Raw genomic sequence first — 16,506 nt, 5'->3', positions numbered from 1 at the left:
GTCAACTCTATGACTTAATATGTTCTTAAATGTAATTTGGAGTTAAAATATTTCCAGAATAAAGTCGTAATATCAGGAAAATGAAGTAGTAATTTCATGATTATTACAATACAAAAAAAGGTGTTGGTAATTGATTAGTCTTTTTGTTTTAAATATGTGAAATACTGCCAAACTGGTGGCATGGCTGTTTCAGTTTTATCCAAGTTATCCTTTCATGTCATTTTGGTTTTTCATTTATTTAATGCAGTTATGAGGCACATTGGTGAAACCTTAAACTGCTGCTGCGCAACTCACTCACCAGGTTGTTGCCAAGCAACCAGAGAATGATTGAGTTGCTAGGCAACCAAAGAGTAAGAGAGTTCGTTGATGCCATGATCCTAGCCTAGCTAGTTGTCAGAGGTTGAGCGGCTAAAGTCTTTTCACTGGCTACATCTCCCAGAATGCTGTGCGGTTCTGGATCGGAGTTTAGTGAATATTCTGTATATTTAGTATTAAATAAAAAGTATTATCAGTTCATATAGATCATGTGTCTGTATTTTATTTATTTATTGTTTAGCCCCATTTGTGATGTAAAAAAACTTAAAATCAGCAAAATATGAATGACAAAAGAATCAGTTTCCTCATTGATCCCTGACCGTTGCTCTCTGGTCTGAAGTTTTATTCTCTCGTATTCAGGACCGACCGACTCTACGGATATTTCCAGCAGACGGCCTCCTCTGGCTCCCTCCACACTAATCATCCCACAGCTTCAAAGATGAAGGTAGGACTGAGTGGGGGGAAGGGGTGCAGGAGGAAAAAAACACGCCTGGCCGACTACCTACAGCCCTCCTCTCCTCCCAGAAACCATTCTTTTGCTCCTTCCAGCTCTCCTTCACCCTCTAATCCCTCGCTACTCCACTGCATATGTTTCCTAATCCGGAGTGTGTGGGAGGCCCCCTCCTCACCCGCCCCCACCCTTCGCCTTTTCTCTCGGCGGCTGTAATGCGGTAACCTGCCTCCGTTCCTCCTTTCTTTTAGCTCTCCGCCTTTCTCCCTGCAGCTCTTATCATTAGACCGCACTCCCCACCCGCTCCGCTTCCCCCGTCCACCACTCCTCTGGTTGTCTGTTCTGCTTTTTCTGCTTTTCTTACAAACGTGTTCCGTTTTTCCCTCACTTGTCTCTCAGGAAATCCATTTGTCACGAGTACATGTGAAACATTGTTTAAAAGCGTTTAAGGGACACCTATTATGCAAAACTTGCATTTTTAAAATTTTTGTATGTCATTTGGATCGCAACTGCTTCTAAAAGCAGCCTAAGTGCTAAAATAAGTTTATGTTGTTTGGTGTCTGGAAAATGAGCCATTTCAAAAGACTCCTGATGGTTTATTCACTACCAGAGATGCACCAATCCAATATTAATATCTGTATCGGTCCTGTTATTGAAAAAAATTTTGTATCGGGTGTAGCGCCAGTGTCTGTGATCTGTGCTTTACTTTTTCCTTTACATTATATTTAGAATCTTAATTGCACTTTCTGAACCACTTGAAAGGTTTGTTGCAGTTTATTTTTAGATATTTAGATAAGATATTAGATATTAGATAAGGTAGTCAACCTCTTGTTTTGGTTCCTTTTGTTATTTTTATATTGGCTGTTATGCTCTTAATTGCAGTTACTGAATAAATTAAAGTTTTTACGTTTACATGTTTGATCAAGCTTTTGACACTATATGGTGTATATCAGTGTGTTGTACTACTGTAGTTATGAAAAAAACTTGTAATTCATTACATTTATATCACCTTGCAACCCAAGCGGAGCTCCAGCATGTTTGGTCAGCTGGTTTTCCTGCTCTATGGTCTGTACAATGGCTGCTGGAAAAGACAAGTATGTTCTTGTTGACTTAACATCCAGAAATCACTTGCTTCATTCTTATTGGTTGTGCAACAAGAATGCAGCTGGTTGGATAGTTGCACATCTGTTTGCAGCCATTTTAATGTGTGGGTGTGAATGTTCAGTTGGGTTGTGTGGCCAACAGCAGCTAATGAGGATTTAAAGTGACAGAGACCCTAAAAGATCTCAAAATAGGCAGACCTAATCAGACTAAAATCTCATTATCCAAGATCAATTTTGTGCAGAAAATGCAGTATGTTTTCTATTGTCATCTAACCCCTTTTAGGAAACGCTTTAGATCACCTTCAAATTCACCTGGAGATATTATCCTAAAAGAATATTGAAATTTTCCTGAAATTGGCATCTAAACTGAATAAAATTTGATGCAGTGAGTGTTTCCACTCTCCTCTTCAACACTTATTTCCTCCTAGAGTCTGCTGGCCTTTCATCCTCTGGCTGTCTTATTTCCTCGCAGGTGATTTTGTTCTCTCAGTTCAGCTGCGCGCGCACACACACACAACACACACACACACACATTTGCTTTCTCTCACTCGCATTCGGGCTTTTTGTCCCGATTCTTCTCCTGCTTTACCCCATTACTGAATGGTATTCCTGCAGGCCTTTGTGCAGCCTTGTATAGGCGCATGCCAAGTCAAGTTATTTCAGAGCAGTTTTAATGGAATTACCCCCCAAAATAATCCCCCTTTTTGCTCCCACCCAAAGTAGAAAGAGACATGAGAATAAAGAAGAATAATGCGAAATGAAGCTGCAGCCTTCACGTAGAATGAGGCTGTAGCGCCACACCGGAGGAACACGACAATATGAAAAGACCTCAGTGGACGCAATAAAGACCCAGAGCAGGAAGGTTGAATAAAAGCAGCGGCATTTTCTGGAAAGTTCAGGACTGAAGCTGATCTTTGTTAGCAAAGGCAACCGCATCAGAAACTTTAACATTTTCACCTCTGAATACCTAAAACACGATTGCCTTGTTACAGCTGAGCTACATGCACGACGAAGGTGGAAGACACTGAAATTTCTGGTTCAGCAGCTCAGACAGTCCTTATTTGTGTTGAGGTCAGAGGTCAAAGTAGCAGCAGCCCACAACGCATGTAATGAAACTGAAGGACGGTCGTTCAAATGATCCGTAAATCAGGAGTGACTCCAGAGAGCGCGGTTTAAATGCAGCGCTTCGATAAGTTTTAGATGCTCTTTGTGTGGCTCATCCGACCTTCAGGCGCCGACTTCTCCCAGCTTTTCTTCCAAAACATTTACTGTTGGAAATGAAAAACATTTAAAGGGGACATTTTGAGTTTTCTGTGCTTTTTGTCAGAGACACAATGAACATTTTGGAGACACATGTCGAGAAAGTAAAAATCAAATGTGAAGAATAAGCAACAGAATTTGGATCTGTTCACAAATATCATGCATATCTGCTGTGTTAAACTCAATTTCCTCCACAAAAACACACTGTGATTCACTTAAAGCTCATAAAGGTTCATCTGTTCAAAAATGCCTTTTACCAATCTCAGCTGTGCTCTGTGAAGATTTCTAATATTCAGTTTGACTTTTTTCCTTTGTGTTATTGCCAAGTGAAACCCTTGCTGACGTGCAGAAACATGCGAGCCGTTGGGTTTTTATGAGCGTGTCCTCATCAAGGCTTGTATATATTTTCATGTGTGAGAGTGTGCGCCGGTGCCAAGTGTCATATCGATAGGTTAATGGCTGCGGTGTCAGATTCAGGAACTCTCTGATTAGTTGACAGTTCACTAATCCACACCCCGTCCTGAGTTATTGGTCCGGCACATCGATTTCCAGCCCGCCAGCCAAACCGCGAGGAACTCGGGGGTCGTAAGAGAGCCGGCCGCTATTGATTGGCCCCAGATCCACCCCCGGCCCCTCCCTCACCGCCGCCACGCCGTGCACACCAAACACAGATCCTGCAGCACCCAGCCTGACCAGGGCTTCATGGTTTCTGTCTGTATGTGAAATCCAGCCTGTAGGTTTATACATTTATTGTAACAAGTAAAAGATTTTCATCCACTATTTTGCCAACGTCAAAATAGTGCTGTTAAAATGAAATAATTAAGACAGTTTCTTCTGCCGTCTTAAATATTATAGTTTAATATATTGATGATGGAATAATGATACCAGCATTCCAGCAGCTCAGGTGATGAAGGCTCACCTCACCAGTTGCTGGGGATTCAAAATCTCGTTGGACATCTTTTTAGAAAAATAAGTATTTTAATCAAACCTTCGCTGGTGTCGCTACTCGATTGTTTCGTTTGTTTTTTGGTATCTTAATGGTTTGGCACCACTGTATCTGGTACACTCTAACCAGAACATCCAGGTCCAATCAGCTCCATTGTGGAGATTTCAGCTTCTGTTGGTCTAAATATCACATCACCGCTGAACAGAATGATGATAATTTTAGGTCTCCTTTAAGAACACAACTCTACTAATTGGGTTTCAGTTCTAGTTGAGCAGAAGATTTTAAGTTTTTTTGAAATATTTACATTTCAGTGTTTATTGGCGTAAGGACGCGAACGAATGGGAAGCTGGTCAGTCATGGAGGTAAATCCAGAACAGAGCTGGAAGAAAACGCTGCAGACGCCGTTAAAGGTTAACTGTCCAGCAGGAAAACAGTCCTGAACACACAGCCAAAGATACAGTGAAATGGTTTAGGTCACAATATATCCATCTTTTACAACGGCCTAGTCAAAGTCCATCTTCTCCATCCGAATTTATTAGACAAAAAAAACATGACCTTTTGCTTTCACATCACAGTTTAGCTCTGCTTTTATGTTGATCAATTAAATACAAGTTTGATTAAATACAAGCTGGTTTGGGGTGCGATTACTTTTGAGACCTGCTGCACCTTCACCTGTCCTACAAATCAGAATTGCTGCATTTGCCTTCAGAGTTTCCCTTTTCAAGTCAGAATCATTTTCCTCCTCTTTGGTGTATGATTGCTGGAGCTCCAGGTGAGACTGAGCCTAAAGAATCAAACCTGCAACCGCAGCAAGGCAAGGCAGCGTACAAGGCGAACACATTGAACCCTGTTGATTCATGGGAACATCCAGCCTTCGCTGTTATCCTCCTCTCCTGCATCCCTCTTCCTTCCTCTGTTTCTCCCCGGCCCCTGTGTAAGCATCGGGGTGGGGTGGGGATGAGGGGTTGTTAAACATTTTTCTTCCCTCTTAATTGTTTTGACTTGTGCCATTGGCATCCCGATTAGGCCCCATTGATTTCCCACTGCTAAGTGCATTGATTTCTACATTTCTCATTGATCCTCACTTCTAAATCTACCCACACACACTCTGTGTCTGTCTCCCTCCTCGCCAGGAAAACCACGCAGGCTGAACACGAGCCGGTGTCTGTGTATGATTGTGAGGATGTCTGCGAACAAGTAAATTATACTGAGATAAGGAGGAAACACCAGAAATCTGAGAGCTGGCCTTTATGTGGCGATAAATGGAGACAATGTGCGTTTGATTTGATCAAAGTTTGTTACAGATTAACTGAAGAGTTGTTGACACAACTGATTATTCATGTACGTTTTTGGGCAAAAGACTTTAATCATCCGTCGTTTCTCTGTCTTTCTCTGCAGCAGCCAGATATTATTGTAATCTTGTAAAGTAGACATGATCAATATTCTTCTGAAGGTCCAAAAGATCAGGATCTAGATGCATCAAGTGGGTCCAAAAGTTTATGTCCTAGATGTAGCAGTTTGGTCCAATAGATGACATTTCTAGGTTTATTGACTGGGTTCAAATTTGATTTATTGGTTGGGTCCAAAAGACCCAACTTCACTTTTCTTTTGGTTTTTTTTTTTTTTTTTGCTTACTTCTTTGTTCAATTATTTTATATTTTCAATTAAAACTGTTCCTTGTTTAGGCATTTGAACTCTGACCTGATACAAAATGGCTCTTAAAAGGTAGGCTATATACCAGTGATCAGAGTAATAAATATAAATTGAGTCTTTTTACTCCGTTTAATTTTTTTTCCTCATTTATTTAATTAAATGCACACAAATAGGAAGTAAAACATAGTTTTATGTTTTCATTATCGAAGATTTCTAATGAATGATTTTCTAAATTCTTGGTAAACAGAACTTGTTTATGTAAAGGTTGATGAATAATCATCATTATCTGCATGTAGGCCTGATATTCTGGTTTTTAAACTTCATGCAGCTCAATGGAAAACTTTTAAATATCCAGAAATATACAGAAATATCCAGATTTTTGTATTCTGAAACTAATCCAATTATATAATCATTTGCATGACTGTCCAGAGATGGGGAATCTCACAAAGAGATTTGTTTTTAAGAAGAAAAGTTGTTGATCGGATCTCAAATTTGACAACAAATGGATAAAAAAATGATATTCAGAGAAAGATTAGAAATTATTTGCATTTTTCACCAATCAAGACATTGATGGTTAAAATTGATGCACATTAGCAAATTAAATAAAGTTGCTGCGAAAATAGTGAAACTTAACTTAATGAGATGAAAAATGTCAGATGAGAAGCATTGAGATTTTCTTCATTATCATAATATTTTCTTTCCTTTTGTTTCAGCTTCAGTGTTGTCTAAATGACATGAAACACCTTTAAGATCTCATGTTTTCAACACGGCTTTTGCCATCATTACACACACACACACACACACACACACACACACACCCAAACACACACACACACACACACACACACACACACACACACACTGTTTCACTGGTTTCTCTTTATCATATTCCGCGGCGTCCAGGAGAGCCGGGTCTGATCCGCTCAGAGTTTAAGGCTCTCATCTCCCACCATTTCTGCAGCGAGCGCACATCGCCTGCACCGGCCGGAAAGCTCCATCCATGTCACTGGCATTACCTCAAGCCTTCATGCTGCGTTTGTGCTAAGCTAAGCTCTTTGGGCTCAAGAACCAGAGCTGCATGTGTCTGCATGGATATAATGTCAGATTTTGTCAGTTTCTGGCATTTTTTGCATGTTTGGGCAGCAAAGAGCACGTCTATCTTTGTATCCACGAAGCTACATGTGAACTTTAAGACATAAAAGCAAAAAAAGTCAATATTTCAGCTCTGCTTCCCTTCACTCCATCCCTCTGTTCGGCGCTGTCCTGCGTTTTAAATCTTAAATCCATTACAAGCCATCCAGGATGAAGCAGGATGCAGAACACGTGTGAAATACAAACATGGGCAAATTCAGGGCAGGAAGAACGTCTTCAAAGCCAGAATGAAATTACCTGTGAAAATGAAAGAGAATATACATGAACAAAGTCCCTATAGACCTTATGGAGATAAGAGCACAGTATGGGGGGGAGAAGTGTATGCACAAACCGATTTTCACGCTGGCTGTGATTTCCAGCGCGCTCGGGGTCAGGTCGAGCTCGTGAGCTGTAAGCAAGAGCATTGATCCGCCTCGATGATCGTATCAAGGTGGCGTATCGACGGCGTTGTGTTTTACTCTTTTGTTTGTCGTCTGCGGCCTGAGAGGAATAATGGAAACGTAGGAGAGGTATTGGCAGCGCCGAGACGGGCCTATTGACGAGCTGTCAGAATTGATTACTTAGTCAGGCCGCGGGAGGAAAGGCAGCGAACAGAATGAGAGATAACGAGAGGAAAAAATCTAAAAATAATGCGCCACAATGGCTGCAGATGAATCCCTCTGTCTGCAGGATTAAACAGAAACTTTGTCTTCCCTTCATTTTGTGTTAATATTTTATGGTTTAATAAGCCTCATGTAACAGCCTGGTAATGATTCTAACTCTTCATTTGCTGTGTGTGTGTGTGTGTGTGTGTGTGTGTGTGTGTGTGTGTGTGTGTGTGTGTGTGTGTGTGTGTGTGTGTGTGTGTGTGTGTGTGTGTGTGTGTGTGTGTGTGTGTGTGTGTGTGTGCGTGCGGTCACAGCCGCAGTGGAGGGGTTTGTGGTGATATAATTGTAAGCCGGTATTGATTGGCTCCCCTTGTTATTGATGAGGGAGAATTTAATTCAACCAACTCGTTTGTCAACGTGACACTGCCATTTAACAATGAACTCTCTCTCTCTCTCTGTCTCTCTCTCTCACACACACACACACACGCACACACACACACACACACACACACACACACACACACACACACACACACATTCATAAAAGATCTCGTCCTGCTATATTAATACAGGGTAGCCTGTGTCTTACATTCATATACCTAAAATTCAGGCCTTAAAATGTCTTAAATCAGTTTTTAAATGTGAGTAAGCCTTGTATATATTAATGATGGGTCTTAATCTTATGTATTCTATGTTTTATTATTTTAATTTTTTTGCTGGACTTCAATGTCAGACCTAAGTTTGCACCACATCTTTGTTGGATTGTGTGACTTGAGACGGTTGTGGCTACCGCTAACTAGTGGCTAATAGACCCCAGCTAGCCAGTGTAAAGTGTGGACTTATCGCCGGTTGACTGGACGACGTTCATCTTCATCATTGGCTCATTTCTCTTGCCAACTCTTACAATGCTGCATTTATTCTGTGCTAAAAGGTTTGGCGCTACTACTATATAAAATCTTCTTTTGAATATTTCTGTCATGGTACAGATCTTAAATTTCATTAGAAATGGTCTTAAAAAATATTGCATTTTGTTGGTGAAACCTGCAGGAACCCTCAGAACAAAAAACTAAATCTTGCCAAGTATTTTTAGTTGAGTTTCTAGTGCAAATATCTTGGTGCACTTGAAATAAGGCAGAAATAATTTGCAAGTAATTTTTCAGAAATAAATATGAGCTTGTTTTAATTTCTTAATATTGATGATGGCAGATTATTTCCACATAACATGAAAACAATATCTTGTTACATAAAAACAATACCTTGTTTACATGATATTGTCTGCAAATTGCAACTGTATTTTTTTATGAACATAAAGGAATAATTGACTTAAAACAAGTAAATCTTGCAAAAAGTTACTTGTAAATTAATTTTGACTTTTGTCAATATATTTTTACAAGAAACTAGACTAAAAATGCTTGATTTGATTTTGTTTTAGCATTGCTATAATAAAGATGTTTACTTACTGAGAGTATATTTTCTTATTTCTATATTTTCAACAAATTGATGTATGCATGATATTTAAAACCATAAATATTTTTTTGTCAAGTATTTGTAGTTTTAAATGTGTCTGCATTGTTTTTGTCTTGGCTCCTTGTTTAGATCGATAGATCAGAAATGTATTGTAACCAATAACCCTCTGAGAGTGGATTTAAAGAAAAAGGAAATATTAACGAGGCCGGCCGCGCGTTGTTCTTCACCTCTTCTTTAGATCCACACTTCTCCTCCCTCAACAAACACACACACACATCCCTCCTCCTCTTCGCGTTGGACGCACAAAACACACTATATTCTGCAAGAAATAATTGCTTTTGTCTGGAAGGAGTTTGTATCGGGGCTCCTGTGCGCTTGCCCTCCTCTGTGGAAGGGGGGGATCATGAGGGACAACTGGTCGTTTCTTTATTCGGCCTCTCCCTCCTCCTCCTCCTCCTGCTCCTTTTCTTTTCGCTCCCTGTGCCTCTCGTTGGGCACGCGGATGTCATCTGTCAAATGGGAGCAGCTTTTTTTTTCTCCAACTTTAAAGGGGGTGGAGGGATCTTTTGTGGTGTGACGTGTGCCGATTCATGGTTGAGATCAAAAGCTGCAGCTTGTAACGGAAATGGCTCCAAATTAGATTTAAGATTAAGAACAAATGGCAGCAAAATGAGCTATAAATTAGTAGATCTAAAAACTTTTTCCACTTAAATAAGGTGAAGAAAGGCTGCTTTTATAAACAAATCTAAAACTATTGATTCACATTAAGCATTCAGTTCTTTTTGTTATTGGTCTGTAACATTGTTCACTTTATCTTTCAATATTTTCCAAATCTATCAGATTGTGAGGATTCCTCTAATCCAGATTATCTGACGGCTTTAGTTCTAGACTCTGAGATTCAAAATCTTAAATTTTATGTCAAAGTCGCTTTTTAATCAAAATCTTACCAAGTATGTTTTAGTCTAGTTTCTAGTAAAAATGTGTTAGTTTTGTCTCATTTCAACAGTCCTAACTTGGGAGTGAGTTTTCAGCAAGATATATAAACCTGTTTTAAGTAAATAATCCCTTAATTTTATAGCAGATTATTTCACTTATAACATAAAGGAAACGTCTTGGTAGTGAAATAATCTGGCAGGGGAACTAATACATTTTCATCATTAAGAAATGTACTTAAAACAAGCTCCTATGTAAATTAGTCATCTTATTTTAAGTGTACGAAGATATTTGCACTGAAAAACAGACAAATACCTGATAATATTTAGTTTTTTGAAATGTGAAAACTGAACGGTGTTTGAAGATGCTCTTTATTTCCTCCATATTGACAGAAACCCTGTTTCCATCTGAAGAAAAGCAACTGCAAAGCTTTGTCTTCTGCATGCATGTCTTCTCCAGCACACCTGAGTTCGGTGAATGCCTTGCTTCAGGCCTCTGCAGAGGTGGCTGTTGAAGGAATTGAGCCACTTGATTCAGGTTGGTGTAGGGCTGACTCTAAAAGATGCAGGACGATGTCTTTGGAGAAGTGGAGATGGGCAAACCCGGTCCAATTCATCAGCTCAACCTGACGAGAAGATGAGTTTTCAGTCATGTTGCTGTGTCTTGGTTTTGGAAGAGACACTGGCTGAGGTAAATAAAGGAGCATCAACTCCAGCTCTGCTTGTTCCTAAAATCCTCAGTGGTTCGAATGAATACGTGAAGCGACCAAAGATCGCTCCAAAAGGAGGAGGCAGACTACAGCACAGAGCATTCTGGGTAAATGCAACCAAAACAAAAATGGTAGTCTAGCAATAGCTCGTGTTTTTTTTTTTAAACCAACGACAAAAGAGAAATCTTACTAAAATCGGACTACTCCATTTTAGTTTACATTTTGCAAAGAAAGAAGTTGTGCTCAAGGTCTTCTGAGGCATTCATGTGATTTCCTTCAGTAGTTCTTAATGCAGCGCCCCCACAGGTGGGGAGGGGGACAAATGATCAATTAGTTTTGATCCGATGACTTGGCATGAAAGCCGAAGACAGCAGCTCAAAATGTAACAAAAGTTACATTGTGTTAACAGAAGGAGAACAGAGTCTGGCGGTCTATCAGGGGAAAACACCCTCAATCTGCAGCACCGCATTAATAGCCCTTTGACCCCAACATGCTCAGTTTGAACTCCAGCGAAGCCAGGCTTCCGGATCCTTTGGACATCTAGAAAAATGTTGTGGCTTTAGCAATCCAGCTTCCAGAAACTGCACAAATGACCCTAACCAGCATTCAGGTGGTTGTACTAGTTTCTATTTTTTACATAAACATATAAACCATATAAGAACGAAGGATATAACTTATTTAACAGCAGCCTTAGTGTTTTCAACAACACGAAAACAAGAAAAATACGTTTTGGGATCCACTGTTGGCTTTCAACTTCAGTTTATGGATCAGTTATTGGTACATGGCCACCACTTTCCAACTTCCACCCCTGTTATACAGTTGTCTCATCTTTATTTCCTGTTGTTACAGCAGCGTTTAGTCCAGACTTGCACTGCAGGAGTTGGTAAAGTAACGCCCAGCAGTGGAGGAGTGGCGCCGCTGTAAAGCAGTGAGTAAACCGGGCCTCTGATGATGCTGCATCCACGTAGCAGGTGGTTCATAAACCCTCCTTCCTCTCCCTGCATGCGCATTAGCATTGGCTTAGAGCCCGGGGCCTTTCTAACTATGAGCGCCATAATTGATCGATAACTTATTAACAGCTCAGTCTCACCTCGGAGTTTATACGGGAGGTGGGAGACGGAGAGCTGCGCGCACTTGTGGTCGATTTTTCTTCCATTGACCGCGATATTTAGCGCATGGATTTTTCTATTTAAAAAAATCCATGTTGGTGATAATCTAGAGTGTAAACGCAGTGCGTCGGAGAGGAGAAGAAGAAGAGAAGGAAGGGAAAGAGAGAGAGGAAGATAGAGAGAGAGAGACGGAGGTTATGGCCGGGAGGCACATTCACCTCTTGCGCACACCCCTTAATGGGAAAAGCATGCAATTTAAATTCAACTCAGCTGACATTTTACGCACATTTTACGCATACACGCACGTGGCCTTCCAGAGCCCAACATAATTACTAATTTAAGAGCCGCGCGTGACCGTGGGGGCTTTGATTAGGTGTCCGCCTCTGTGGAAAAGAAATACATTAGCCGAGATCTGCAGGTGACCTTGTGCAGGCCGGAGCTGCGTAAATCTATACAGAGAGAGGCAGAGATCCACCTGCTGAAATATGCATCAAAGGTTCCTCCCCTTTGAATTCATGTCCGCACATTGTGAGGAGCGGATCGATCTCTCTGAGGCCGGCGATGATGTGATTATTGGCTTCATTATAATGAAATAATCAGATGATCAATAGCTGGATCTTGTACAGGATTATGGTGGTAATGAAATGTGAAGCAGGAGGTTGTCTGATGGGTTTTAATGTGTGAACAACACGCAACAATACGGAATATAAAGAGTGCAGAGGAAGTGTGTGTGCTTGTGTGTGTGTGTTGGGGTGACGGGGCTCGGGGTGGAAAGGGGAGGGAATATGGGGTAAAAGCAAAGGGGGGCTGGGTATCTCTCCGTCTGTCTCCCGGTGAGAGCGCCGAGCCGAGCCAGAGTGCGTTCAGGCTGCGCAGCGTCGGAGCTGAAACCGCTGGGGTTCCCAAAATAAACCGAAGGCACCTCGACCCTCAGACACACACACACACACACACACACAGGGAGGGAGAGAGAGAGGAGAGGATCCAGGCGGCGGAGAAAAGACCGAGGATGGAGCAGCAGAGCCAAAGAAAAGACACCAGAGCCTGAGAGAAAGCGCCCTTCCCCTCCTCTATTTGTCGCTTCCTCAGCTGGAGAGGAAACGGAGGACCGCCGCGCTGATTGATATGGATTCTCTCGTTTATTTTTCTATCGATTCCGCTTTAATTAGTGACCCCCGCTAGAGAAAGAGGAAGAGGGATACAGCGAAAGGAGGAGAGGGAGGAGCGAAAGTCTAACAGGGGGTGCTGCCTGCCTACAGCCTTACTTTATTATTTCATTAATTCTTTACCAAATAATGTTTTTACGTTGCATTATTGTGTCGCTTTGTGTATTCTTCTGCAGACCAGCCAGCTACTAACCAAATCTTTACCAGAACCAAAAATTAAAATCCGCGCCACTCAGATACGGACATTTCTTTTTCTTTTCGTTTTTCTTCCCGAGGATTCACGGGTGGACAGTTTGAGACTTTTATACGGACAGAACTGGAGGAGAAATCCATTTTTATTAAACCCCAAACCAAAGCAAAGAGACGGAACCTCACCGGTCTTTACGCACAAACTGTGTCTGCTCCGACTGTTCACATGGGCGCAATGCGAGCAGCTCTCCTCCGGGCTCAAAAACCTCCATCCTGCTTGGATAACCACTGATCAAGTATCGATCACAAACATCCTCCACATCTGAAAGCAGAGCGATGTAAATCTGCGGCGGAAGAGTCCAGACTCCCCGAAGGAAAAACACCTAAACTTCCTGAAGCGTCCCAGGTCCTCAGAGCAGGAGAGCGAAGCCAGGCAGGCCAGAGAACGACGGCAGGACCCGGACAGAAGGAGCAGCGAAGTGAGACCAGAATAAACCAAAAAAATCCAACGACCACCAGGTCGACAGAGGACCATGTTTGTCCCCCTGCCGGTCCCCTTCGTCTTTCAGAGAACAGCGTCCGACTTCAGCGCCTGGAGACTCAAGTCCTCGCTGGTCCCGCGGTCCAGCCCCGGTAAGCCGCGTCTCCCCCCGCGCTGCGCCTGCAGACAGCCAGTCCCATTCAGCACATCGTTTAGTTTTATTTTACCCACATCCTCATAAAATTAGGTACATAAAAAAAAAAAAATCAACGTTCAGCAGGCAAAATATATGTATTAAAATTTTCCTTTGAAAAATCATCTTTTCCATTTTTAAGGTTGCAGGAAAAAGATAAATCACAGCAATAGTTTGAGAATATTTTTAGTTATTTACTTAGAATTTTTTTTAAATCATTGAAATTGTTCCGATGAGTTTTCTGTTTGTTATAATTCACATTGATCTCCCTGTTTTACAGTGAATAAAACAGAAATATGTAATTTATATTTCATATAATTTTTAAGGAATCACTCCGTTACTTACTTGCATTTGTAAAACCTTCCCAAAAAAACTGTATGCATGAATATTTAATCTCATTAGCATCCATCAGAGATCGTTGCTGCTCCTCCATCCATCCCATCTGCCTCGTCTCCTCTGCTCCAGTCTTTCTCGGCCGGGTTCGGGGGTGATATTCATGGTCGTCTATTGATCAGCATGTATTGATCCCTGACTGTTGGGAAAACAGGAGTGCAGTTGGAGAAGGGAGAAACTTTAGCGAACCAGAAAGGATAACGGTTTTAGTTAAAAATCTGTTTTTTGGAGTAAAATAAATAAAACTGATTGGGTTTGAAGTGAGTCTGTCAGTCAATAGTTGCCTCCCTTTATGCTCACTTTAATACCTCATCACTACTTTAATGATGCTGTGGTGAATGGCTGATCAATACCCTGCTGCAGCTGTAATGATTTTATCATCGTCTTAAATGTCTCCATTTGTTCACTGGGATAGTTATGCAGTTTTCTTCTAGAGCTAATAAGAAAACCATTTAAAAACTGAAATGAAGTTATAAACTGTTCATATTTGGATAATTTTTAGTCAAAAATGAAACCGTTTGACAACCTGGATGAATGCTGGTCCGAGCAGAATCATGCGGCTGTAATTGAGGTTATCAGCCTAAGTAGGCGTCAGCAGGAGAGAAACGCTTTTTGCTTTGACAGGCAACACATAACCGGCGTGCAGCTTCTGTTTTGGAGGGGGTGGGGTCCCTTCACCAGCTGGGCCTCTAAGAAATTAAAGTTAAAGGAGCAGGAGAGCCAGGGAGTGATTGGATGAATAAGAGAATGGCCGGGTGCATGAATGAATAATGAATGAGTGAGAGGGTCAGCAAATGAACAGGTGAGATCAACGGTGCATGGAAGCAATAAGAATTAGAGATTGTTTGTTTGGAGGAATCCGTCGTTTAAAGGCGGTGTGAGTGAAATCTGACCAGCGTGTAAAATGTGAGAGTGTTTGAGGACGAGCCGGTTCCCCTGTGTGTTAGGAAAAGAAAAGGTTGGAGTTCCTGCTCCGGCTGCTTTTTTTATTTAAACACATTGCTGTGATAAGCAGCCGATACACACGAGAGAAATATACTGTACAAGAGTGCAAACATTCATCTGTCCATTTTTTTTTCTCGGTTGTTTCTTCTTTTCTCCGCCTTTCATCGATGCTCTCCAGAGACACACAAACGGAGAATCTGCTGTTTCCTGTTGTCTTTCCCATTTCTGTGAAGTAGGATTCACTCGACACGGAAATGCAAACTCTCCTCCCGTCTGCAGCTCGTCCCCGCGGACGGCCGGGTTGCAGAATTGGATTTTCTTTTGGTGTTTTGGTCGGGCCTTGTAAGCCACTTTAGCTAAATCTGTTACCCACAGTCCTGCTCTGATCTGAGACCTCGCTGTGTGTGTGTGTTTTATGTGTGTGTGTTTTATGTGTGTGCGTGTACCTTTGGGTGTGTCCCAGATGTGAGTAAAACAGCTGACAGCGGCTCTTTACTGGATCTGAACTCTGTTTTTGTCAGCCTGAGTCTTAAACTGTCCAGCGATTAAATCACTGATTCCAGTCCAGTTGCACAAACTCTTAAATGCTCTGAGATTCTGCTTTAAAATATCTCATTTTGTTGATCAAATTTCATTTTCGAACTCTCACTCTGCTGCAGGATGTCTGTTTGCTCATTTCAGTAAAATAAATCTCATCACTCTGCTTTACTAGCTTTGGAAAATGACAGAAACCTGCTGAGGAATGGTGGCTTTTATGGATGCAAACATAATCAAACTGAGTAGATCCTTTAACTCCTGATGGATAATAGTGTTTATGTAACCAGGTTTGTCCCATTGAGATAAAAAAAATCTCTTTTTCAAGAAGACATGCCTAATGAATGGCAGCATACAGTAGAAAAGACAAAATATTAAATTATATCACATAGTCAAACAAACCTACAGTAAAATATATTCACAGACATTGAAGTAAAGAAGTGTGTGCAAAGTCAGTCTAATTTCTGTCATGCAAACTGCTGATTATAAGCTAATAAAATATTCTTTATGGCTAAAATTTTTTGGTGATCCAAAATGGCTCTTATTTAAAACAGTTAAACACATTGAGCATATTAGACATATTATGATACTTTACATATTTGAATAGTTTTTATATGCAGGAACATTGGGACCTGTCTGTGTTAAGATCATCAGCTTACATATGTGTAATTTTCCAATTTTTTAGTTTTACAAAGCAAACATGTTCTTTAGTTAAAATTGTTTTATTATGTTAACGTTGTGGAATTTCCCCAATACCACAAATTTATTGTTAAAATCCTACAAGGCGTATTCACAATGACAGTAAAGTAAAAATCTTTTTAGATTTAATGTGCTTCTTGTGTTGCAAGTCAAACAAAAATAATGACGTCTTTGGATTTTGTTTTTTTTCTTTGCTTGACCAACATTTTGTCTGCTGGAGT

General features: G+C 41.0%; 1 protein-coding gene across 1 annotated transcript in view; it reads left to right on the top strand.

Annotated features, from left to right (window-relative positions):
- Nucleotides 1-12,715: 12,715 nt before the first annotated feature.
- The window catches only part of LOC129375910 (POU domain, class 2, transcription factor 2), a 69,439-nt gene continuing 65,648 nt past the window's right edge, over nucleotides 12,716-16,506 (top strand). Inside the window, exon 1 of the mRNA XM_055055281.1 lies at nucleotides 12,716-13,673. Coding sequence (XP_054911256.1) covers nucleotides 13,574-13,673 — 100 coding nt within the window. The 5' untranslated portion in view covers nucleotides 12,716-13,573. The remainder of the gene's footprint in view (nucleotides 13,674-16,506) is intronic.

Source organism: Poeciliopsis prolifica, unplaced genomic scaffold (assembly GCF_027474105.1).
Source record: "Poeciliopsis prolifica strain line A6 unplaced genomic scaffold, Auburn_PproV2 SCAFFOLD041, whole genome shotgun sequence".
NCBI lineage: Eukaryota > Metazoa > Chordata > Actinopteri > Cyprinodontiformes > Poeciliidae > Poeciliopsis > Poeciliopsis prolifica.
The sequence above is the reverse complement of the archived record's forward strand: the minus strand, read 5'-3'. Positions and strand labels throughout refer to the sequence as shown.